The sequence below is a fragment of the Hippocampus bargibanti genome, linkage group LG01 (assembly GCF_051943395.1).
Source record: "Hippocampus bargibanti isolate YZ-2025 linkage group LG01, ASM5194339v1, whole genome shotgun sequence".
Taxonomy (NCBI): domain Eukaryota; kingdom Metazoa; phylum Chordata; class Actinopteri; order Syngnathiformes; family Syngnathidae; genus Hippocampus; species Hippocampus bargibanti.
The window spans coordinates 31,976,073-32,002,869 of record NC_142734.1 but is presented as its reverse complement, the minus strand read 5'-3'; the positions used below and the strand labels follow the sequence as shown (position 1 = coordinate 32,002,869).

The 26,797-nt window shown below is 42.3% G+C and overlaps 1 protein-coding gene and 1 long non-coding RNA gene across 5 annotated transcripts in view; one reads left to right on the top strand and one right to left on the bottom strand.

Annotated features, from left to right (window-relative positions):
• The window catches only part of LOC148903924 (uncharacterized), a 99,513-nt gene that overhangs the window by 55,898 nt on the left and 16,818 nt on the right, over positions 1-26,797 (bottom strand). The gene's annotated exons all lie outside the window — the stretch shown is intronic.
• pim1 (Pim-1 proto-oncogene, serine/threonine kinase) lies at positions 22,334-26,023 on the top strand. Its single transcript, XM_089011201.1, has 6 exons — positions 22,334-22,753; positions 22,964-23,064; positions 23,149-23,199; positions 23,297-23,663; positions 24,384-24,560; positions 24,656-26,023. The coding sequence occupies exons 1-6, from the start codon at positions 22,681-22,683 to the stop codon at positions 24,868-24,870; spliced, it is 984 nt and encodes a 327-aa protein (XP_088867327.1). The 5' UTR covers positions 22,334-22,680; the 3' UTR covers positions 24,871-26,023.

Here is a 26,797-nt window from a genome sequence, read left to right as displayed (position 1 = left end):
TGGGGTAAAATTTTCTTTGCAGGTTAGCTCTGTTACTTTTCAGTTGCACCTTCCTGTTGCATTATACATGCGGAACCGCCGCTTTCATATCAGCTCAAGAGCCTGTGGCACGAGCGCCGAGGTGTCACGGGACCGCTTTCGAGGCAGCTGTGGCTGCGTGACTCCAAAGCCTGTCAAGGCAACTTGAGAAAAAAAACAAACTGATGTTTAAAAAAATGTTTTTTTTTTTAAAAAACAAATGGCCAAGAACACTAATATCAATGGCTTGTGTGACCGCCTTCATTCACACACACACAACCAACCCCCGCCCAATCACAGAAAGACGTAGATTAGTTGCAAATGCTCACGTGCACATACGTGGGCAAACACACACACGTGCGACACAGACATCTGATATCTGGTCAACAAGTGTCGTTTCTCTGGAAGTGGGTGAGATAAGAGCACAGGACTTCCAGAGAAGTGGGGGTAAGAGGGGGGGGGGGTCACATGACAGCGAAGGGGGTGGTCCGACAAAGCACGCTCAGAGAGAGCTGTCAGTCGTTTGTCTTCCACTACATCTTTTCCAAATAAATTTAATGACTGTGGTCAAATTGTGGTCCAAGTTTCTCTATTTTCCTCTCTTTCAGTTTTGGTTAAGTCTTCATGTCAATCAAACCACATAACATGTAATGTATAAATGATTTTTGCTAGGCCGCTTTCACTTCGCAGAGTCATGCTAATTATAACCAACGTGTAACACCAATGATGGATCAGTTCTTGTATATCAATTCCACACCACAATTTCACGGGTCAAGAGTTGCCCTCTGGCAAATTTTTGGTGCAAGATGTCGTCTGGAAAGTAAATGTTGTTGTTTTCCTCTAGATGTACGTATGTATGTATGTATGTATGTATGTATGTATGTATGTATGTATGTATGTATGTATGTATGTATGTATGTATTTATGTATGTATGTATGTATGTATGTATGTACGTATGTTTCAAATGTATGTTTCAAAATTCTCATGGTCACTTCACAGTCACAGGATACAGTACAATACAATACATATTGATTGATACATATTGATTTAACAACAGCTGCACCTTTAACCAAACACTTAACATGGACAACTATCATATACAGGTAATAATGCAGTCACAAAGATAGTAGATTTTAATTGTGACAATTTTGATGATTTGAACTCAGGATGTGCAAATTGACTAGATGAAAGATGAGGACAATCGCTTTAGGCTGTCTTTTTGTTGGACCTGATTTTAAAATCAATGTCAGCGCTGGCTTTATGTCTTGCAAAAAAATACATAAAATATAATGTCAATCATACAATCTCACAAGATGACAAATTGCAAAAAAATAAAATGCTCCGCTTCGTCAATACAGTGCAACCGATACACAGCATTTCAAAAGACAACCCCATAGCTGTGTATAACAGACTGCTCACGTTCCATAGTATCACACAATCGGTTTTCACTCAGGCCAAGAATAATCTTATAATGTCACCAATATCAAATGAGGAACTTTCCAGATCTTTTCAAGATGAATTAATATCACATTTTACATAAATGATTGGACCCTCAATCAATATTTCAAAAATGTTTCGTTTTCGATTTGGAAACAAAAAATATCCACTCTTGAACAATGGGGTGTCGTATTTTACCCAACACGTGACTCCATTTTTTTATTTTGCTCAGCTGCAGCTGCAGTACTTGTTTTTGCAGGTGTGTTCCGATTTGTTGTGCCCATCTCGAGTCCAGCGCAAAGTGCAAGCTAAGTTCAAGTTTTCTTTGATTTGGTATTTTGCTCATTTGTTGTCAGTACAAAGACAAGCTGTAGTTACTTCTTAAAGGCATTCCATTCTTTAAAATGATGCTACTATTATCTGTCAAGCCCCGGTTCATTCTTAGGACGCGTGCAGCTTTTTTACTTGGTAGATGGCGGACTACTTTATCATGGCTGCGCACATGTTTACGCATGAATGCCCCCCCCCCCCCCCCCCAGCCACCCCCTGTTCCAAATCCACCCAGCCCCATATCAATAGTTACGATAACGGGCTTGACACTACAAGAATGAAGCCTCTGCAGTCCCTGCTGACTTAATGATTGAGCAGTCTCCTCAAAGAAGATAGAATTGTGCCGTTCCAGATGACTTCACTTGGTTGGTTCTGTCCGTGTGCCAACAGAAACTTTCTGGGAAAGAACAAACTCTTGGGGAAAAATGCGGCTGAAAATGATTGTGACGACAACCTTGTTTTTTGAAAGTCTCACATACAGTGAAATTTAACTGTATGCATGGTTGCCATTTTCTTGTCTTGTATTTTCCTAGACACGCATAGGTGAAAGGGAGCATTTGCGTTTTTGTGTCCCATTGTGAGATGGAATATAACCGACTCCTGGCCAATGGAAGCGGTTTCCCATTAAAATGAGATGGAAGCGCAAGATGCTTGCTGTCGCTGTAGGAAAAATTGACTTGCTGTGGTCCATGCATGAGATCGGCACGTGTAAAACGTATTTATACTCATAAACTGCAAGATCGGCCCTTGCGGATGATGGACCCAGCCATGTATGTGACCTAGACGGCCTTCGCGATCACGTTTTTATGGATGAATTTCAAAAGCTAACCTTTACCTCAGAACATTCATGGAAATCAAAAATTTCGGTATTTTTATGGCATATATCACCCATTTTATATTTTAGCGTTTGAATCAAAGTTACTATGCTGTTTCGAAACAAGCACAAAAGGGGACTCAAATAAACACACACTATGAAAATCTGGGATTCACTCTTTCTTTTTGTTTCCGCTCTTTCTCTTTCTCTTTCGCTCTCTCTGTCTCTTTGTCTCTCTGTCTGTCTCTCTTTCTCATTTCTCTCTCTCTCTCCCTCTTCTCAATCTCTCTCTCTTTCTCTCTGTCACACTCTCTCTTTCTTTCTCTCTCTCCCTCTTCTCAATCTCTCTCTCTCTCTCTCTCTCTCTCTCTCTCTCTCTCACACACACACACACACACACACGCACGCACGCACACACACACACACACACACACACACGTGTGTGTGCACGCATACACACACGCATGTAAGGTAAGTTATCCAATCGTCTCACACATTCCTTGTGAGGCAAATCTTTTCCAGTAATGTGAACGCAGCACCGTGACCCGTCGACAAAGTGAGGTAAGTGTGTAGCTCGTTGTTGCTGTGTTCACTATGGCGGCGTGTAAATGAGTCACATGTTTTTGCAATTCATCAGCTTTAAGTGGACACTCCAGGATTATATAAAGTGGATGTGGGTGTTACACATTAAATTGTAGAAGCAAAAGTGAATATCAGCAGGCCCCTTTCAAGGACCACTTCTATCATTCTACTTTAATAAGCAAAAACTATTTTTTTCTGGATCTGTCCAGCCTGTACCTCATACATATTGTATCTGAAACCACACCCAAAATAAGCTTTTGTTTTTTTCCTCGAATGTTATGTATTTGTATAAATTGGGTCTTAAACAAAAGAAATGTGTTTGAAAAAATGACAACAAAAAGAAAATAAACTCATGCATGACAAAGCATCTCATCAATGGTGTGACGTGAACCCTGACATGACCATTTGCATCACTGTCACAGCCAATGATATTAACACCAACATCCCTGTAGAACTATAACTCACTCATGCTATTGTTGAACAAGTGGAAACAGGGTTGAAAGAAATCCCCATTGACAATTGCTTTCCGGTTCCCTTCCTGTGAATTTCAGATTCACTTCCTCCTCCCGGGCCCTCCGGACAGTCAGTGACCCACTAATAAGGGATGCCACTGTTTACTGTGGCAGATTTTCCATTTTAATCCCCAGTGTCAACATATCTTCAGAGCTGGCGGAACAACTTCTGGAGGTGGTTGGGGAAGGGCACTGCGTTCAAGGGACACTGCTAACAAAGAGGCGGACCATGCTCGAAAACATTACTTTGATAATTTGCTACATATATCGCATCTCATCCATTTTATGTGAGGTTTATTTTCAGGCACTGCTTTTGATATGGCCCTTTGCTTATTTTGTCACTTATATTTTCACCCCCGTTTATTTATTTGTTTATTTTTTTATTGCACTGGACTATACCAATCTCACCATATGTCATTTATCACTACCATAAATTGCATGTAGCAAATTATCAAAGTGATGTTTTCGAGCATGGTCATATATATATATATATATATATATATATATATATATATATATATATATATATATATATATATATATATATATATATATATATATATATATATATATATATATATATATATATATATATATATATATAGTCAGGGAATGTTGGAGGCCATGTGCATTTTTATTCATTACCTTTGCAGTTACAGTCAGCTCATGTCAAAGTCTACTTTTAGGACAGAAGTTGAATCAGGACTATTACATTAATGAGAACTTTTTTTATTAATTTCCCCATGCAAGCATTATGAAACAAACTATTCATTCCTAATTTAATTGATAATGCATTACCTACTAATATCCTTCGCTTATATCGCTTTGATCCTCTCCTCTTTCATCTAGAACTGTTTCATGTCATTACAAAGAGGGTACAGCAAGTACTGAAGAATGAATGTCTCTCTGTGTCTTTGGATTGGATTGGATTGGATATGCCTTTATTAGTCTCACAGTGGAGAAATTTACATTTCAATTTGCTTTGTCATATTGTCTCTATGCTGTCATATTATTTGTTATTTAGGTTTTTTTTTGTTCTTTTGACTTCAAGACGGCGCCGCGAGAGTGGCTGCCTTTCCAGCAGCTCATGTATTTCGTTTTTCTACTTTCATTCCTTTCATCACTTTGCTGCTGTGAAATGTAAATTTCTCCACTGTGAGACTAATAAAGGCATATCCAATCCAATCCAATCCAATCCAATATGCTGCTCAGGTGTCCATATGGCTACTGAGTCGCATCATCTCCAACTCCGCTTTGGAGGTGCCATGTGACATGGCATTTCCATACAAGTAGTTGTTTGGAAAGCATCGGTAGTTGATGAGACACAAAATCAATTACATTCCCAAGTAGCTACAGTAAATAATAATAATAATACATTTAATTTCTAGCCAGCCAGTGGCGTGTACGCTTCTGCACAGATCAGCATGGAGTCATTGTGGTGTGAACTGTCTCTAATGCGCCGTTGTTACATCGTGATGGCTGTGACAATGGATCGCATTCCAGGCCTGGTGGGCCATGCAGAACTACTGCATATGCACAAGATGAGATGCTCTTGAATCAATTTATCTGTAGCTTCAAAATTGTGTGCGTATGTTTGACTGTAGCTTCAAAATTGTGTGCGTATGTTTGACTGTGCCTGTGCCTGTGTGTGCGTGCGTGTGTGTGTGTGTGTGTGTGTGTGTGTGTGTGTGTGTGTGTGTGTGTGTGTGTGTGTGTGTGTGTGTGTGTGTGTGTGTGTGTGTGCGTGTGCGTGAGTGTGAGTGTGTGTGTGTGTACATGTGCGACTGTGCTCTATGACCACTCTTCCACTATTGGAGGTTGGCCACAAAGAGACCGTTCTAGCTACATGCTGGGTGGTCCATTCATGCACGATGTCCTCCAGAGAGAGAGAGGGAGAGAGAGAGAGAGAGAGAGAGAGAGAGAGAGAGAGAGAGAGAGAGAGAGAGAGAGAGAGAGAGAGAGAGAGAGAGAGAGAGAGAGAGAGAGAGAGAGAGACAGAGACAGAGAGAGAGAGAGACAGAGACAGAGACAGAGACAGAGGCAGAGACAGAGACAACATGGAAGCAACCCTGCTGTATTCAACACAGCAAACAAACACATGAGAGTGGCAGGGCGTCCTTTATTGACTAACTGAGAGGCCTGTCAATAAAGGTACTTGACCCGGTTCATAACAATTGCACCGACGGCAAAGCTTAGCCATCCATTTTCTGCATCTAAACATTTCTAACTTCTTAATTTGTCATTCAATAAAATGTAAAGTGAGGTATGATAAACCTCTACATTAACTTTGGTAACAAGTAACTTAAAAGGCTGTCAGTTTGAAAAATGTGGGTCCTGTTCTAGAAAAATCGGCATACTACATCTTTACCAGATAGTGTTATCTGGGACCCTCGCTCATTAACACATTACCATGAGTAGATCCGCCACTAATAGGCCCAAAACCGATTTAGCATTCTGACCCGTAGGGTGCATCTAGTGTAAATTTCCCCTGAGAAATGCTTCATTTCCTCTAAGAAAATATCCCCGGTCTCATTTACTTTTCGGGGGACTTTCTATTGACCCAGAAAGGGGAGTCATTCTCTTTTTGTCACAGGGAGCGGAGTTCGGAGGTCATTGTCTGCAACAGATCGGATCTGGGGATAGAAAGTATTGGGTTTCTATTCAAGGGCACTGAGACGGGTACTCTCTGGTATTGAGTGGCGGCTTAAAACAAACCAACGAGGTTATGGGGAAGGTCACTAAGAGAACCTCCACGCGGTGAAGTATCGACAACGACATTTGTAAAGTCCACGTTTCTTCACTGGAACATAGGATCCATTTGGAAATGACGAAAACTAAAACTTGAAATGCTCACCTCCTCTCACATTTTCATTTTATGAAGTATTTCATCGCAGACTGATTTTTTCACGTAACGTTCATTCAAATGTTAATGTTTCACGGCCATGTTTGTAACATTTGGAATTTTACAATGTTCAACTTTTCCAGGTCTGCTGTATAAAAGTTGAAGATGGGCACGATCATGCCGATAGAGTTAACGTACTTCAGAGTAGATCAACCTCAGTTTCCCGCTTGAAATGTTGTCAAACCTGCTGTCGACCCAAATTCCTTCATCTGCCCTCCACCTGTGACAATCAATATTTTAACATCGGGCTTTTTCCCCCGGTCTGTCCGTGACTGCCATTGGCATGTGTGAGCAGATTACGTTTGAGATCACGATGAATCATTCATGAAACATCATCCGTTTAACCCGCTGACACTGACGGACGCCTCACGAAAGCGGCAGCAAATGTCCACTTAAAGTCACACAACCTGAGTCGGTGAGCCATGACACACGCATCATTCCGATTAAGAATTCTGAGAAGGTCCGCAAAGCGAACTAGTCATTTCCACCTTGATTTTTTTGTGTGTGTGGTCGTAAATAATCGCAAATACGTAAACATGAGAAGAGTAACCTTTCATTGCTGACTTGATTCCAACGAGGTGAAATATTCAAGCTACCATGTTACATTGGAGCTAATTTTGGCAAGCTTGCATTTCAAGCCATTTTATCCATTTAATGATGCACGTTCATTGCCAGGAGCTATTCCAGTGTGCTAAATGTGAAGCTATTATTTGGCTCCAATCCAATAGTGCGGTGGTGAGTGGGAGGCAAACAGAACCACAAAAAAAGTCACTTTTATAAATGTGACAGCCTTTCTCTCCATTTTCTGATCTGCTTTATTCTCAGAAGGGTGCGGGGGTGGGGGAGAGATGCTGAGACAATCCCAGCTGTCATCAGGCAATGGGCGGGGGACACCCTGAACCAGTTGCCAGCCGATCGCGGGGCACACAAAAAATAACAACCATCCAATCTCAGACTAGCACACTCGTGAAGTGCTTCATGTGCAAAGGGTTGCATTTTTTTTCAATCAAACAGAATGTATCTATCTAGGTTATAGGTTTATAGGAAACCGATAAAGGTTTCATGTCATGAGTTCATTGGCAACTCAGAAGTAAATAACAGAAATGAAAGACATTGAATATGATGTGTTAAATCCAGCAATAAATCACCCAGCCTGCGCCCATAGATAAAGTTTCCCTCTTGTGGCATGAATTCATCCACAGTGGGCTGCTGTATCTAAAGTTTCATTGTGTCTTATGCAATCCCAGGGACTCCCACTCGGAGCTAATCCAAATGTCACATTCGAGAAAGCGAAAGTGGCGCTATCATTTCATCAGCCCGCACTGTGAATTACGTTACAAAGGGCACATCGGTTTTATCGACTGTAATCTGTGCCGGATGCAAATATTCATTTACAGGTTTGGTTAATTTTTCTCTGCGTTGGCTGACAGTGAATGATGGATCGTCAACCTATCCATTCTTCAAATTGAAAGGATTCGGCAAATTACAAGTACCGGCACGATATCCCAGATTCTCAAAGTATAGCTCTCGGACTTCTAATGGTAGCTTTCACAAATAATCGGAGCATTGTTCAGATTTCATGGTACAGTAATTCGCTTTGTCCACACTCGCCATTGTTGCTTTTGCCTACCAGTGAGAAAAATCACGTGATTTGTGACGTCACCTCCGTAAACAACTGGCATCTCATATATAAACCTTTTTTTGTTTGTTTGTTTGTTTTGTACTTTTCTTTTGAAGGTTGATAATGCTAATGGGCGGTGACACTTTATTCAACTTTTCAAAAAAAATTCCCCAGAAAGGATTTACTGTTACAACGCAAAGTTGTGCCAACAGAACAAATGAGCTTGTATTTGGTTTCCACTTTGCATAGTTTGCAGCAGGGTCTAATTGGACAGAAAAAGCAGGAAAAACCAGAAGGGAACTTCTAGGTCAAGTCGGTACACCACTCCACATCTGCCAACACAGGATTCTTGGTTAGATTACAAACTGACATGACAGTGCATACAATAAAATGCATCTTTATTTATATCGCACTTTCACAACAGCTGCAGCTGCATCAAAGCCATTCACAAAACAGCTCACATCAAATAACTAAATAATATAAGACAATACATGACAAAAACGTGGACTGTCAGGCAATCGTACCCACTTTTCATGCATACAATTTCTCACTTGAATCAGATGAAAGAGGAGAGAATCAAAGTGTCCTTTCACCAGTTGATCAGAGATCTCATGTCCAAAATTTCAAAGTAAACAAGAAGCGGGAGATATTGGTTCACTTCTCCTGTCTCAATTGAGTTTCAATTCCAAGCAGCCAAACACACATTTTTCCACCACACCGACGCTCTTCTCTTCTCGCCCTCAGCTCCACAAAGCCATCCGTCCAACCGCACCAGCGCAGATTGTCCAACACCGGTGACATTGCACCAAACAAAAATTAAATTAAATTAAATTAAATTAAATTAAATTAAATTAAATAATAAATAATAAATAATAAATAATAAATAATAAATAATAAATAATAAATAATAAATAATAAATAATACAGGGCATTTGCCATCTGCTGCCAACTTGGAGGCCATGTAAATTTCTCCACTACGAGACGAATAAAGGCAAAACCAATCCAATCCGATGGACTCACTGACTCTCCCTCTTGACAAATAGCTTTATGGAACACAAGTGGCTATGATCTCACGGTTGTGGTTGTACTATCCTTTACAGAACACATGTAGTAAAATGTCACATTGAAAGATGTTCACCCTTAAGCATAGAGCTCATTTCGTGCAATGTGATTGTTGCAGCCAAATTGGCAAAGTCAACATCATTGTCTTCAAAATTATATTCAAACACACATATTCTATGGATATAATGCACATTTATGGAAGTCATTTCTGAGCGCCCACTGCATGCATTCATACCAGTCATCAGCATCGTCAGCACCAAAAACAGTGAAGGCCCTTAAGCCATGCTCAGTTTTAAAATAGAGATCTCACCATATGTGTTATTGACGTCTGCTGTAGTTTCACGTTACAAGCTTTGCTTAGCCTGGCAACTCGTTGAGAACGTTGTTCTGCTCTAATAGCCTCTATTTGTTGGGCGCGTCTCATAAACGCTTATCTCAGCTGCTCTACCTGTGTTATACTCAGGGAATCTCTTTTTTTAGCCTTGGGGTACATTTACAAAGACTGAGCTCGTGTTCAAAGGGTTTTTAATGGTGTTTTTGACAACATTCTCCAAATTAGCCCCAATCACACAGGACTGAGTGAACATGCGGACATACATATGTCACACCTGTGGTACACATATGCCTATATAAATAAATAAATAAATAAATAAATAAATAAATTATAAAATAAAATATATGTATAAAATAAAGATATATATATATATATATATTTCTTTCTTTCTTTATTTTATGCATATACAGTAAAGTCTCGTTATATCGATATTCAAGGGAGTCCGAAAAAATATCGATATAACCGGGACTATCGATATATCCGACCCTGTTTGCATGTAGTTTTCTCCGTGCGTGCATAGAAGTAGTATCGATATAACCGGGACTATCGATATATCCGATATCGATATAACGAGACTTTACTGTATTTCTTTATTGTATGGCTCTTTCACAGCTGAGGTTGCCCACCATCCGGAAATGGAACGGGTCCAGACTGTTTTATTTCATTATAATTTTTTGGGGGGGACATAATGCACCCTTCGACATAACTTTGACAGCTCCTTGTCCCGACCTTTGCCGATGGATTGAATCTTGACAGAAGCACGACAAGGTCTGGTTGGTGACGGACGACTGTGACATCTAAGACACAGAATGACAGATTAAACTGTCACGAGGCAGACAAGGTACACATGTACCCAACTCCAGTGCTTCTGAGAAAATGGGTGTGCGTTTAGTCGACAGGGGCCGTACGGGGGGGTGACTTTTCAGTTTGTTACGTAGACAAATGATGACTTGGTCGTTTTCTTGCATTGGGAGGGGCGACTGCTTCGAGGGGAGCAATGAGCAAGAAAACTCTGAGATGGGTGAATGGACGAAAATACAAATTTGGGAGTGTTATTGGTGGGGAATTCGCATTTTTAACGATGCTAGAAAATCAAAAAGGTTTATTGCGCATGATGTGGCTCCTTTTGGCACCATTTCAATTAAAACAAGATATTGCTTGGCTCACCATGGTAAACTGCTCATTCATAAAAACATCAAGCAGTACAGAGGATTACACAAAGGGTGTGATAAAACTTCTGTTCAGCCCCCATTAAAAATTATTGATCGTATCGAACAAATTATGATCTTTTCATAACGTTGCGGCTGTGAAATGCAAATTTTTCTACTGCGAGAATTCTTCTTGTTCTTTTCCTTTCTGCTTTTCCCTTCAGGGGTCGCCACAGCGAATCAGTGTCCTCCATCTAACACGATTTCGTGGATCCTCTTCTCTCACACCAGCTACCTTCATGTCCTCTTTGACAACATCTATAAACCTCCTCTTTGGCCTTCCTTTTGGTCTCCTGCCTGGCAGTTCAAGGCTCAGCATCCTTCTCCCGAGATAGTCACTCTCTCACCTCTGGACATCTCCCAAACCATAGCAGTCTGGCCTCTCTGACTTTCTCTCCAAAGCCTCTAATATGAGTTGTCCCTCAAATGTGCTCATTCCTGATCCGATCGAACTTGGTCACTCCCAAAGAAAACCTTAACATCTTCATCTCTGCTACCTCCAGTTCTGCTTCCTGTCTTATCTTCAGTGCCACTGTCTCCAGTCCAAACATCATGGCTGGTCTCACCACCGTTTTATACACCTTTCCTTTCATCCGAGCTGAAACCCTTCTATCACACATCACACCTGACATTTTACTCCAGCCGTTCCAGCCTGCCTGGACACGCTTGTTCACCTCTTTTCCACACTCTCCATTGCTCTGGACAGTGAACACCAAGTACTTAAAATCATCCACCTTATTTAGCTCTTCTCAGTGGAGCATCACTCTTGCACTTGGATCCCTCTCATTCACACACATATATTCCGTCTTGCTGCGACTGATCGTCATTCCTCTCCTTTCCAGGGCATACCTCCACCTCTCTGGTTTCTCCCCTAGCTGTTCCCTGCTCTCGCTACAGATCGCAATGCCATCTGCAAACATCATGGTCCAAGGAGATTCTTGTCTAACATCGTCTGTCAGCCTGTCCATCACCATAGCAATAAGAAAGGGCTCAGAGCTGACTGCTGGTGCGTCTCCACTGCGAGACTAATAAAGGTAAATCCAATCCAATTATTTACACTGCAGGAGCCATTTTTGTATGGGATGAAAATGGAGTGATGATTGCCTGTTGATTGGTCGTCAGAGATCCGTCACTTGAATTTTCTTCACCGAAGCAGTGTCGAGAACCACCTCATGGCAAAAAAAGACACACAAAATGCCATACGCAGGATGTCCTCCATTGTGTTTCGTACCCTTGTCGTATTCATTGCTGTCACACGAGTAGCCGGCAGACACACCCTTCCTGTTTACACAACCTTTTCCCCTAATATTGTCCTGTGGTGACATTTCATTCATAACTGAGGGCTTTTGTTGCCATGTTCACCCTTTAAATTTCTATTTCCTGTATACCCGGATCCTATCTTGAATTATTGAAGTGTTTCCATGGCTCTTTTGTGTAAGTAAACAAGACTCTTGTACAGTCACTGTTGATCCATCATGCGTCGTGCACTGCCTGTGACATCAGACTGGGAGAATGTCAACAAAGCCGCGAGTCCAGGCCGAACCTCTCCCACGTTTTCCTCCTCCCCCGGCTTACATCAATGGCCCTTGTTTATAATAGACTTCCTTGTGTACAAGTGACTGAGGAGCATGAAAGGAAAGTTTCACATCCGTGTGTGTTGTTCCGTTCTCCAGCAAGAAGGGGGGCTGCTATGGCATGCTTTTGTGCCTCTTTGTTTGAAGTGTCCACATTTCTGAAACACTGCAATGGGCTTGCCAGGCAAGTTATCTGTGGGAGAGGAGCAAAGTAAACAGCTGGTTTTGACATGAAACTATTAAGTCAAGCCCTCCTTGTAAAATAAAGGATGGATGACACAATGATGGCAGGTCTGACGTGTTTGCAGATTTCGATGGGAATCCTTGGATGCATCCCCATTGTATCCAACGAGGAAGTACAGTTTAAAGGTGAAAACCGCTGTAGTCTGTTTTTGTTTGAATGTACCCCCTGAAGGAAAAGAGTATCCTATCGCGTGCTGTACATTACAATAGCCGTATTGACACATATGAAGAGCTACAATGTAAAAACTATGAAAGAGTATGAATGTATAAAGGTGACCATTTGATCTACAATGCTCATAGTTTGCGCTGATGTATCAGACTCAGAGTTACCGCGAAGTATTACATTATAATTCTCATTATACAGCATAAATCACAGGCTTCAAACACAAGGCTCGGGGGCCAAATAATGCCCGCCACATCATTTGGTGTGGCCCGTGAAAGCAAATCAAATGTCATGATGCTCGCTAAAATATTATGCAAAATTATCAATTGGATTAAATAAAAATGATATTGGAAACATGTTCTGGTTACCAAACTTCTTACGACAGTAACTTTAATGATAGGTCAATAAAATGCTATTATTGACTTCTTTATCTGGTTTCAGCCATAACAGTCCTCCGAGGGGAAACTGCAATTACAGTTATCCCTCGTTTTTTGCGGTTAATGTGCACCAGGATCACCCGCAATAGACGAAAAAAAAATATCTGCGATGCACTGAACCCCAAAATAGCGATCACTGTATAATCTGGCAATAAAAACGAATGACACACCTAAGATTAAACATTAACCATTTGTGTGGTCTCCATACAACAATGAATAATTTAGTAGAAGAAGAAACAGTGTCATTTAAAATAAAAAAAATCCAATTTCTAAATTGTTTTGAAAAATCACACGTGCATGTGAGATTTTGTGAATATTGAAATGCTCCCTGCCAAGAATGTCTGAAGAATAAAGGATTCTGTGAATTGCACTGCATCATTAATTTATAAATTGTCACAAATGTTTATTTACAACCATAACACCAGAGAGGGGGTGTTTTTTACTCATTTTCATCACTGGAGGAAAATCAGTACGAGAACAGATGAGTATTTATTTATTTATTTATTTATTTATTGCCCAGGGGAGATGGCGAGACGACTCCTCCGCTTTCTCCTCACGGGGGATAGAGAGGTTGGGGTGAGTGGAGTGACACCCCCTCCCCCCGACATCCTGCATTGTGTCCTCACCATTAAAAGGTTAATGTGCTCATCAGGAAACTGAAACTGCAAATCCAAAAAATGACCTCTTCGAGTAACTTGCCAATTCACGTTCTGATACTGGAGTGAGTTTGAGAAACTCCCAGACCGGCACCGGAAGGATATCTCAACCCCACACAGGAAGGCCACGACCCGGAATCCAACCTATGACCTCTGTATTGTGAAGCGGAAAGTGCTAACCAGTTGACCACCGTGCCACTTGTTATGCTGGTTAAACTCAGCAAGTACATATGCAACATCCGCAAATGTGAGCTACGCGCTCAAGATTCTTTTGTTTTGGAGTTCAGCAAGTTCACAACCATCCCAGTGGCAACGTATGGGAACCCAATCAGAAGCCTGCGCCATTTTTTTTTTAAGATACGCTGTTATAATAATCAAGTCGAAGGGGGAAAGAATCTGGACTTCCTGATATGGGGTTTCCCAGGGAAGCCGCATTCAGTCATTTCTGGGTCATGACATCAGTGGAAGCAACACAGAAGTGTTTTGATTCAAGGGGAGAAGAAGAGGAAGCCGGTGGGAAAAAAAAAGAAACACCACCATCACGGCAACAACAATAACTCCCTATCCTGGGTGCCAATGCAAATCAGCTGTAAACAGTGTCAGGGGTTTGGAGGGGTGTGGGTTGGAGTGGGGGGGGGGTTGTATTGACCAAAGACAAAATAGAACAATTAACATCTTTTAAATATAAACATGTGCAGAACTAAAATGCAGAAGTACAGTCATGGGGATTTTTTTAATGGTTGTATGAATGAACACCTTTCGAGAATTGGTATTCATTTCTAAATGTGGCTTATTATGTGATTTAATGCTTCATTACCAAAACAGGGAAATGGAAAGAGCAAAACTCTTTTGTGCGTTCCCGCTTGGGAATTTAACATGAGTCCATTGCCAACATCCTTTCACAGCAATGAACGAACAGGCAGCAGTGACGACATTTAATATGTCACCACTCTCAAATTCCCACGAGGATAAATGTGTACAGACCTAACTGGACAACCCCCCCAATACCCTCTCGCCCCCCTTTAACCTCCGTGGGAAGGTGACACAGGAAGCTTTCTTTCTGGTTCAGCACATTCCTTGTCCTTGTGCCAGACTCTCTAAAAAGTGTCTTCTCATTTTTATTTTAAGGGCTTCACTTTCGGACATTTTCGCTTTGGTTCGCAAGCAAAGATCTTACAAACAATCCGAAGAGGCAGCGTAGAGCTGGAAACAACTAGAAATAATACATTTGCATGCCACACGTGTGTGGTTCACGGGGGGCCGCTTAGCCTAGAATGGTGACAGAAACGCGATCGGTTGGGCTTAAAGAAAATGAAAGAGGAAGCCATAAACAATCAGCAGTCTGCATTTTATCCTTCCGAGTTTTTCATCTTTAAAATATACACTTTGGCTGTCTTGCAAATATTCAGCGGTGTCCCGTTAACACTTAATTCACACCATATGGTAAACCAGGGTGATCAAAACACAGTTTTGTCTTAAAGGACAACAGACGCCTCCAGACAAGTTGTGTCCATAATTTGTAAAATGGCTTCAAATGACTTTTACTGAGCGCAAGATTCCACCGCATATAGCTATATTTTACGTTTTAAGATTCGACATGAATATTATAATCCGTTTGCAGGTTCCCATAAAACATAATTTTATACTTTGTAATTTTCTAAGCCCACAACCCACAAAATATACCTTATTTTACGTATAATAAATGTACTATAGTATTACGATTTAAGAAATAAACTGTACTGTACAATAAAGTCATTTTATTTACCTTTGTGATGGTCGTTAATGGCTTGATGGAATGTATTGTCCGGTTTCCTCAGAATTAAACACTTGATGAGGAACATGGGCTTCTTTCACCATCTTGAGGAATGATCCTTTGTCGGTGCTTTCTCTGTGATAATTGTATCTAGTTACTCATCAATTGTGTTCTGTTTAGCTGAGTTGATAGCTTTTTGCGTAAGTGTAAAGGTGACTTGTGTGGGTTATTTGTGGTGCCTGATTTATGGGATATTTTAACCTTCCAGTCTACACTCTGCTTTTGATCTATCAAAGTTGAAATGAGTCCAAATTTCACTGTTTTGTATCAATTTCTCACTATTTCACTTTTGTTTGTTTTCTGTCATCTCACTTTCGTGTGTGTGTTTTCTCACTCTCTCTCTGTCTGCCTGTCTCTTTAATGTTTAACCCACCCTTCACTGCTAGGTTCTTGACCAATCACGTGGCTTTAACCGAAGACGCCATTTTGTTTTTTGGAGAGAAAAACAGTGGCCACCATTTTCTTGTTAGGAGAACGGGCAAACGACACATCACTCATTGTGGCAGCTCCGTGTGTATCCCGAAAAATAGTTTGTATGCCAAGGTAAAATTTTCATAAATGTAACGTTCATAAACCAAAAAGTTCGTAAGCCAAGGGGTTCGCAAACCGAGGTTTCACTGTAATTTGAGCCAATGGAAAAGGTTTGTCTGCAAGCGACAAATTCGTCATAGAGGGGGATGAATCTCAAACAATGCGCCTTTAAACCCGGATAAAAGTGAACTCTTTTGCGGAATCGATCATGACAAATTACAACCTGGCCTATTCATAGAATATCACAAAATCCCTTCTGTCAACAGTGTCATTACCAGCAGGAATCTGGTTTTGGGGTGGGATAAACCCAGAGGTCTTATTTCCTGTCATCTCAAGTCCCACAAGCGAGATGTCTGCATCTGACAGCAGTCGCAGCACTGTAAACAGTGGAAGCCTCAATGCGTCATTCCCTTTTTTTACGCCCAGATTACAACAACCCCTTAAAAGAGAGCACAATAGTCATAAACAAACTGCTTGCTAGCCTTTCGGTAGCCAAAACCCCTAATTGAGACAAGTGGGGATAATTTCCTGGAAGAGCAGTATGAGTGGTGCTGGACAGGTATGTTGATCACCTCTGACCCCGAAGCAGGCCTGCGTTGACATGAAAGTTGACCCCCGGTGACCCCGGGGTCCTTAACGGGTCATTCAATGAATACTTAGCCACAAAGGCCACACTTTGATGTTCACTCAAGCACTTTTCCCATGGCCCCGCTCGCCAAGATTCCTTTGGATCAGGGGTCGGGGGTACCTGGGGAGAGGTCAGGCCACACCGGAGGTTACCCGCTGCACAACTATTCCTTTTTCCTTTATGACGCCTCTAAAAATAGCCAAGCCTCCCTAACCCTTACCTCATGCGCTCCCCAACGACACACGCATGCAAACTTTCACACATGCTGATGACTTCCTTACATGGGAGGAGTTAAAAAGACTTGGCGGCTAATTTTGAGCCCCCGCGGATAAGATTTCAGGGTTTGCGCGTTTATTTGTGTGCGTTTAAAGTGCGTCAGCGCCGGCGAGGTCAAGTTTGTAGCATCGATGGCACTCCGTAGTTGAGTGGGCAGCTGCCAACCATAACTCTCTCCTCACGCATCCCAGCGTGGTGAGATCAGTGCCAGGAGAGGGCGAAGCATCAATCAGGGACATCTCTAATGCAAGACCACACAGAACCAGAATAGTTTGGAAATAGTCGGCGTGTTTACATGTGCACTTCAGGCAATCTATCGGCTGAGCGATTTGAGTATCGTATTTTCTGCACCGTGGGGCGCAGCGGATTATAAGGCCAACCTTCAATGAATATATCACAATATAATTTTGTAAAAGTTTTCCAGATACGTACAAAGCGCAATATACAGTAAAGTCTCGTTATATCGATATTCAAGGGAGTCCGAAAAAATATCGATATAACCGGGACTATCGATATATCCGACCCTGTTTGCATGTAATTTCCTCTGTGCGTGCATAGAAATAGCATCGATATAACCGGGACTATCGATATATCCGATATCGATATAACGAGACTTTACTGTATTTTAAGGCACTACATGAGAAGCAGGGGTTACGTTATGCACCAATTTGACGGTGCTACGCTAAAGGGAATGTCAACAAAAGAGTGAGATAGTCCGATGCAGAATAAACACACGTGAAAATATAGTGACCTCATCCATATTGTAAATAGCACATCCACATTTTTAGCATACATATGCAGTTGTATATATGCTTCTAACTATATTTTATATTTCATACTACATTCTGAACTGTCTTCTTCTTCTTTTCCTTTGGGCTTTTCCCTTCAAGGGGTCGTCACAGCCAATCAGTGTCCTCCATTCTGAACTGTGTATCGTTCTTTTTCTGAGACATTTATTTTTGTGCGTGTGATACTTTCTCTTTTTTACCCCCATCAAATGTTTATTTATTTATTTATTTATTTATTTATTTATTTATTTATTTATTTATTTATTTATTTGCTAATGTCTTTGTTTTGTGTGCTTCTTTATGTTTTTATTTATGTATTCGTTTATTTATTTGCTGATTTCCTTGTTTCTGTTTTATGTGCTTATTTATGTATTTATTTATTTATTTTTGAATTTGTTTTGTTTGTTTATTTGTTTGGATATTTATTTATGTGTTTATTTATTTGTTTAGTTATGTATTTCTTTATTTATTCCTTTATTTGTTTATTTATTACTTTTTAAGTTCAAACTTAAATTGGAGAAACCTCTTCGCTTTGTCCTCACATGGGTCGCAGGCGGTGCTGGAGCCCATCCCAATTGTTTTCAGGCAGTGGGTAGTGGCCACCCTGAAATGGTTGCCGGCCAATCGCAGGCCACATAGAGACGAACCCCCCGGCCCCCTCAATGCTAATACATTTTCATGTATGCGTACGTATGGACATATACATGCGTTTGCCAAATCACGCACACAATTCATGACTGACACATTTGTCCCTCATGCTACGTTTGATGCACACGTCGGCGCGGATCGCAAAAGAGGCCCCACGTTTGTCCGTCTCATCAACATAAGTGACACGGGCAGGCTTTGTTTGTATGACAGGAGCGAGGCGGCTCCGCACGCTGAGCTGCAGGGCAGCATTTACAACCCTACTCTAATTACGGGGTAATCTTTGTCAATCACTGTCCTGGCGCAAACAACATCAGGAGGCACCTGGCCATGGTTCATTTCCACAGCCCGCGCGAACCTGTCACATCTCCACCATGACGAGCTGTCGAAGGAGAACTGATGATTTTTAGGGTGCTTTGAGTGATTGAATTGGGGCATTTCCGACCATCATTGCCTAATGGCTACAATTCATGATTCTCACGTGAGACAGACTTTTCCACGTTATGTCATTATTGGGTTGAGCGCAGCGTATTTGCCTGCTGTGTTTTTCATTTATATTCTATCCAAATGCAAATATATCTGCATCATGGGCGTAATTGCTGCCATGATATATGGGCACAATTGTGAGCGTGTCGTCCGGGGCGAGGAGGGATTTATTTAGACAATAAACGAGTCCAATGCTGACAACTGTTTGACTTTTCGTCATGTGGCCAATGACAAATTTTTAAATGTTATTTTGAGTTTTCATTATCTAGTGAAATAAATAAATGTTTTCCTTCATTTTGTCTCTTTGTTTTTACCCCGTCGTCTGGGGTCTCTCATGGCAACCAATCAGGTTTCCTCCTTTCTTAAATTCCCTCATCATCTGTCCATCATGTTCTACATTTGGTTCTCTTTTTATCTTGATTGTCACATGTCAAGATATAATCTCTCGCTCGTGCTCCTTTACAATTAGTGCTTAGCCTGAAGTCAATTTCCCTCCAAAAACACAATGCATGGTTTTTTCTTCCAGTTTTGACAATAATTACACGTTTCATGTTCAAGCGCTGTCGCTAAATGACCACAGCAACTATTTGAGATTTACAACCGTGTGTTGAAAACAAAGATCGCCAATGGCTGTTTGAATTGTTTTTTTCAAACAAGCCCTTCCGCTTTAGATCAAACTGTCACAATTCATTTGTTTTGGAGAGTTTCTGTAAAAGACTTCCGACTCGATGAAGACAACAGCTCATTGTAAGTTAGTTTCCGGAAAAGCGCTTTCCTGACCACCGTGCTTAATGAATGAAATGTTTCCAGCAGATGACTGATAATAAAAGCAAATATTTCCTGAATCGACTCTGATTTATGAGGCAGCAACGTGGATTTCTACCTCACGTATTTCCTGTACACCCCCCAATTGTGTATTTTTTTTTTTTTTCACGATTGATTTTTTAAATTATATGTGCTATCCATGCGGCTGACTGATTAGCAGTTTCGGCTCGGGTTCATGGCTCCTCTCACCTAAAGCCAGTTTGGATGGGTTCAGATCACCCTCAATCCTAATGAGAAAAGCATTATAGAAATTTGATGGATGGGTGCGATATGATTAATGCATGCAGGTCAAAATCTGGGGCGGGCGGGCACCTGTCAATGAAAAAGGGGAGCCCCTTTTAGTGAGCAAGAAAATTATTGCTGGATACCCTTTAACCGAAAGTAAATTCATTTGCCGTTCGGACGGCATTTTCCATGAATCTAGAAATGAGGAAGAACTTTTTATGAAAGCAAATGTGCTATTTCCACCTAAATCTGTGTTTTTGAAACAACGTCATATCGGGTGTCGGGCTCAAAAGGCTTGCAAGGTTTGCCGACTGTCTTTCAATCTTGCTGAGATTTGAGCGAGCAACTGGGCCCAAAGCAAGCATTGGAGCTAATAACGCTACCTACCCCCTTCACCCCTGACACATGCGCCGTCATTTGAGCCCTGCTGACCATGCAGGCAGGCATAACTGCAGCCCCCGGAGAGACGCACTCACCGCTGGCATTTCAAAGCCTTCCTCTGTCACACCGCTTGACTTGGACCTCTCCATTTTCACACACCTCTCCGGTGGCTCTGACTGCTGGGCATGAACTCGGCTCCAGCAGTCAGTCCTATGTGAAACTTTCGGCGATCGGCGAAACACACGATTTCACGCCCAAAGCAACAGTTGAGGTCACGCATGCTTCACAGAACTTGCTGCAAGGAATCCAGATACAAGGCAGCATCTGTTTGATCCGCGTCTATAGACTACACTCTGTAGCCGTTATTTCCAGTGACTTAAATGCTTTGAGAAAACCCTCGGGTTTATCTAAGCCTGATTTGCCTATTGTCTTGCAACATTTCAAAGGTATGGCGGGAATGTGCCCCCGGGGCATCCCAAAAGCAAGTATGAACATTCCAATGTTCTCGTTTTCATTCCAGTCAACAAATAGGGGGGAGGTGAGTAATGTCCCCACCCCAACCACCACTGTTAAATGGATCCCCCCCACACCCCCACATGAAGCCCCGTGTGTAAAATATCCCAGTTTACCTATTTTATTGTGCATTTTCATTTTTGTTGGGATAACATTGTTTAATGTTCAAATTGCATATATCTTTAATAATTGACCTACTGACGTTCTATGAACAGATATAATGTTAAACTGTGTATATTGTGCGATAATGTGAAGAACGCTGAGCTGCCAGGGTGTGTGTGGGGGGTGATTGTGCGTGTGCGTCTGTGTGCCCGCGTGTTTTTAAATAAACTCAAACTGGAGCCCTCACACTATGTGGTTGTGGGTGGGGCAGGCGCTCATCGGGGTGGGGGTCGTGCATGCTTTTCAAACAATAACTTCGCGCGGGAAAAGGAGAGCTCGGGCATGGGAGGAGCAAAGACAGCGATGGAGTCGTGGGGGATGGGAGTAAATGGAAAGCTTTTTATCTCCGGTTTCCCACATCCTGTGAGCGGCTCCAAACGCGGCCACCCAATTTGAAAGAATGAGTGGAATGCGTCCATTCACACCCCGCCCCGGCGCCCGCTCCTTGATGCACAAACCGCTTAAGAGTCATTGTCAGACAACTCAAATAAAAGGGACTTCACTTCAGCCAATAAAGCTCCGTGTTTGGTGTGGAAACAATCGGGTAAATAGCAGGGGGTTGGAATAGCTGGAATGCAGTTGATGGACTTTCCCCAGTCTGTGCTATGCGGATGCTTTCCTATTAAAAGCAGAAACGTAAACATGACAAATACTGATACGGCGCTATCTAGTTACACTTTGTAAATATATTTCTAAGAGTAAGGGAAACATGATCAAGTGTTATGGTTGAAGTGTGCAACTTAATAGGCGCCGCAGCTGTGAGCACGTGAGTTTCTGTTTCATTTATGCTCCTCTCTTTTTACAATGTCGTCAGTTTCCCGCTGAGTGAGGCTAGTGGGGGGTGAGGTACTTGGATTTGAATGGCCATCTTCTCCTCCCCCTTCTCCAAAGTGAGTCCACAGCGCCTAATTCAAATTATTCTCTCCCCCCTCTCCCCCAAACCCAACCCATACACCCCCACCAAATTTTGGCGCGTTTTGATTCCCGCCACGTCTGTGTCTGGCGGGCTGGGTTACGGGGTTCACTCTATTTTAATGGCGGCGATTGACGTGAGTTCGGAGAGAGAACTCGCTCTCCTATTGGTCGGAAGATCGGAAGTGGGCGACACGGAGAGTGGTAGGTCACGCCTCTTACTACTGCCATATAACTGCCCTCCCACCCCGCCTCTTGTTACCAAAGCCGGTGTCTGAGAGCGATCCTCGGACTCGTAACGCCGTCTGTTGATGTCGTCGATTTTTACTCATTTGTTTACAAAACACCGCGGGGAGGCTGCGAACGTGCGTTTGTTGTGAACGCAAACGCGCCGCCTCTCACCAGGGACGACATTCGAAGTCTCGTTGTTTTCCTTTTGGGACGAAGTCGGGTTTCCCCCCCATCCGGATGAAAGGATCCTTGGCACATTTTTGTTCTTGCCTGAAGAGACACGGGAGAACGGCGCCAACAGGATCCTAACTCCTGCCCAGCCAAGACCGAGATCTTTCTTGTATTTTACGAGGGGACTTGAATTAAAGGAATGTTGCTTTCCAAGCTCAACTCTCTGGCCCACATTTCCAGCGACATGCCGGCGAAGCTGCAAGTTCATCCAGGTTAGAACCGCCCTTCACTCGCTCTTTTTTATCCTCGTCGTCATGGAGGACATGGCGTAGCAATGGCAGCCCGCTCTCAAGGGCGCCACTTTATATTCGAGCCTAACTTAAATGTGATCAAATCTATTCGAATGTAGTCGTTTTTTACGGAGCATGACGTGGCTTGTTGTAACCGGAGATTTCTCTCTGTGCGTGTGTTTGTGTACGCAGCGAGGGAACCTTTCGAGAAGCTCTACCAGGTCGGGGCGGTATTGGGCAGCGGCGGTTTCGGCACCGTGTATTCCGGTACTCGGACGTCAGACGGTGCACCGGTTAGTCATCAATTTGATACCAGTCGTATTTATTATAAAATGACTCAGAATTTTGAATTAATTTGGGATTTGTGCTTGCTTTAGGTGGCTGTCAAACATGTCGCCAAGGAACGTGTCTCCGAATGGGGGGAGCTGGTAAGTGATGTCGATGATGCGTCTTTTATTTTCTGACGCATTCGTTTTTTTGTGACTACGTGAATTCACGCGCAACCGCCCCTCCTTTCTTGCCCAGCCCAACGGCTCCCGGGTCCCGATGGAGATCGTGCTGTTAAAGAAGGTCGGGACAGGATTCAGGGGCGTCATAAAAATGCTGGACTGGTTTGAGCGAGCGGACAGCTTTATTATCGTCATGGAGAGGCCCGAAAACGTCAAGGATTTGTTCGACTTCATTACGGAGAAGGGCGCCCTGCCCGAGGAGCTGGCCCGCAGCTTCTTCCGTCAGGTGCTCGACGCCGTGCGTCACTGTCACAGCTGTGGCGTGGTGCACCGAGATATCAAGGACGAGAACATCCTCATCGACCTCCGGACAGGCGAAACCAAGCTCATCGATTTTGGCTCCGGAGCCCTGCTGAAGGACACCATTTACACAGATTTTGATGGTGGGGCGTCACTACCTATTCTTAATTTTCTTTTGTAAATTATTTCTGATCTCTTTCGGTCACGATTGAATTTGGATCTATTTTTAAATTGCTCCGTGTTTGTTTTCAAATTCAGTCAACCGAGAGTCGAAGCCTAAATTCAAACCCAGAAAAAAGAGGCACTTTGGCGCCTCCCATTGGTTGAAAGGGGTATTTTTACAACTCAAAGTTTGTAAACAAAGTCACATGGCTGCTGCCCCGCCCACTCGTAACTTGCTCTCCGCGCTCAGCACTCAAAGCATGTCACGCTCCCTGGCACCTGTGCCCAGATAACACATGCAAAGAGGATTCACCTGATGCACATTGTTTTTTTTATACTGAACATAATTTTATGAGCTATTCATTCAGGTTGAAAATGGATGTATTTTTTTCAGGAATTAAACTTGGAAATTTTGTAAATATATCAAACTGCAAGAGATATATGGGAATTAACTCTTAATTGAGAGTAATTTTATGGAAAGCAGTTCAAGTTGTACTCTTCTTATAAGTAGGCACTCGTGCATACTTTCTACGTCTCTAGTTTTATTCAGTATAATGATTACATATGTTTTCTGCAATAATTAAAAAATCCCCATTCAGAGATTTTTTATTATAAATTTGAAAATACTCCAAATTTTACAAGACTATAGCACGGTAGGATCAGTCCTGTCGTGGTTCTCATAGTTTGTTTTCTCTTTCAAGGCACTCGAGTTTATAGCCCACCAGAATGGATCAAATACCACCGCTACCAGGGGCGCTCGGCCACGGTTTGGTCGTTGGGCGTGTTACTGTACGACATGGTGTGTGGTGATATCCCGTTCGAACATGATGAGGAGATCCTCCGAGGTCAAGTCCTTTTTAGGAGGAGAATCTCAACCGGTAAGATGCATACACGGCAATGAAGACATTTAGCATTTCTTGCCTATTCCAAAAATGTGACTAACCAAATTGTGCCCCTCCCCCACCCCTTGCAGAGTGCCAGCAGCTGATCAAGTGGTGCCTGTCTTTACGGCAAGCCGATCGTCCGTCTTTTGAGGACATCATCAACCACCCATGGATGCAGAGCACGCCCTCTTCGGCGCTACTCCCCGCATCGCAAACGGACAAATCGAGCACAGAGATCAAGTTGCACAGCATTAGCCACGAGCCCTCGGCCTTCACGTCGACCTCTGTGGCCGTGGCGCTGTGACGGCGGAGAAAAGTGTCGTGTTTGAAACCTTGCCATCCTTTATGTGCCTCACTTGATTTACTCCCTGTGACCACATCAGACCACCACCGATCTCCCTGGACTCTGATGCCTGATTGTCAGCCTTTTAGGTGGCCGTTGCTCTGCTTAGAGAACAGCACATGTTGCCAGGAGGGTGCGAGTTATGTAACCGCTCTTCTACATATTTGTTTTTAAAAGTGCCTTATGAGACTGTTGGGGGGGGGGGGGGGGTTACCTGGAAATACTTGAATATTTAGAATGCAAAAAAGGCTCGTTACTTACAGTCATATATATATATAAAATGCTCAAGGCTTTATCTTATTTTTTTCCACTCATGGGCCTAGATCAGTGAAGCCCGTGTCGTTCTGTTACAACCACTACTTGCGCCTACTACTGCTCAATCCCATCTCATTAGCAACCAGACGAAACCTCAGCTCTGGCAGCATCCTGTGCAAAACATCAGAAGTGGACTGACCTCACCCGCTTTTAACCCACTGAATCTGCCTTTCTCCTTCCTTTATACGTCTCATCCGCACCCCACTCCTCAAATCAAAATGATGCATACAGAAACGCACCATCCTCCCCCCGGCCGGCGTCATTTACTCTATGTTGAAAAGATGATGTCGAAACAGTGCCTCACACAGGTCTTAAAACATTGGGTGGGAGTCTTGAATTATATAATATGGTATTTATTTTTTTTCTGCAACAAACATCTTATCTAGATTTTATTTATTTAATTTATGAGAAGAATTACGGCTGTTCATTTGTTTCATTCCACAGTCACTGAAGGGCCCACCGTTATTTAAGAGACAAAATTGAGAATATTTTTTTGACCATATTTATTATGGCTTGAATTTTGTTTTGCAACAAAAGAACACGTGTGTGTATATGTTTGTGTATGTCTTGTAAATAATGTGTACATAGTTCCCAAAGCACTTCCATGTTAGTGTATTTGAACACTGAACGTCTACTGATGAACTGTCGCAGTGTGCCTGCGTGTATGTGAAAGCGAGAAACCTCATTTGGATGCAGCTTTGATTGTTCATTTCCTTCAACCATTCAGATTAGAATTGTACATAATGTTAGAAATTATTTTTTTATACCAGTTCAATAAATATTTTTGTTACAATGTTGACTCTGGAGCTTGGTGTATGACTTCGACGTATATTGGACAGATGAACGAGGAGCATTTTGCATGAGGATTTGAGTTAATTTGAATAGTATTGGTTTAAGTTAGATTGAATAGCTCATTTAAATTATTTTGAATGATTAGCTAAATGCTGCTGTGAATTGTGAATTTCTTCATTGTGAGACAAACAATCTAATTAATTTTATTTGTCAAATATTGAGCTGGCATTTATTATCACTAATCTAGCCTCATACATGGGCGTGCCTTTTATATGTTTTAAAGCCTGGTGGTCCAGTGGTTAGTGTGATGTCCCTTCAGTGGAAATGTACCGGGTTCAACTCTATCCCTGGGTGGGTTTTCTCCGGTTTCCTTCCATGTTCCCAAAAACATTCATGGCGGGCTGATTGAATACTCTAAATTGTTCTGAGTGTCCCCGGAATACGGCTGGGATAGGCTGCCATACCCCCTGCAACCCTTTTTTGGGGAGAAATTGGATTGGAAAATGAATGGATAGATCATCTGAGACTACAGTAGCCGCAATATAGGAGATGGAATAAACTAGACGGGTGGATTTGAATGGAACCTACCAACTGTTTACAATATTTACTTTCTATCATTCAGTGTACGATCATCATATCCGACATTGTAAAGTGTTCCTGCATCGTGGCATTAAAAAGCAGAGGACCTAATCAAATCTTTCGCCATGTTGCATTGTTCACGAGCTGTGAAGTAATCAAGTGAGATGGCAGTGGCGAGTCACCGTGCGTTTAATCTCACTAA

Bases quoted from the DNA above. Each gene is read 5' to 3' on its own strand.
- pim1 (XM_089011201.1), top strand. From the start codon at position 22,681: ATGTTGCTTTCCAAGCTCAACTCTCTGGCCCACATTTCCAGCGACATG. The intron at 22,754-22,963 runs GTTAGAACCGCC...TTGTGTACGCAG, and splicing joins GAAGCTGCAAGTTCATCCAG to CGAGGGAACCTTTCGAGAAG. The intron at 24,561-24,655 runs GTAAGATGCATA...CACCCCTTGCAG, and splicing joins TAGGAGGAGAATCTCAACCG to AGTGCCAGCAGCTGATCAAG.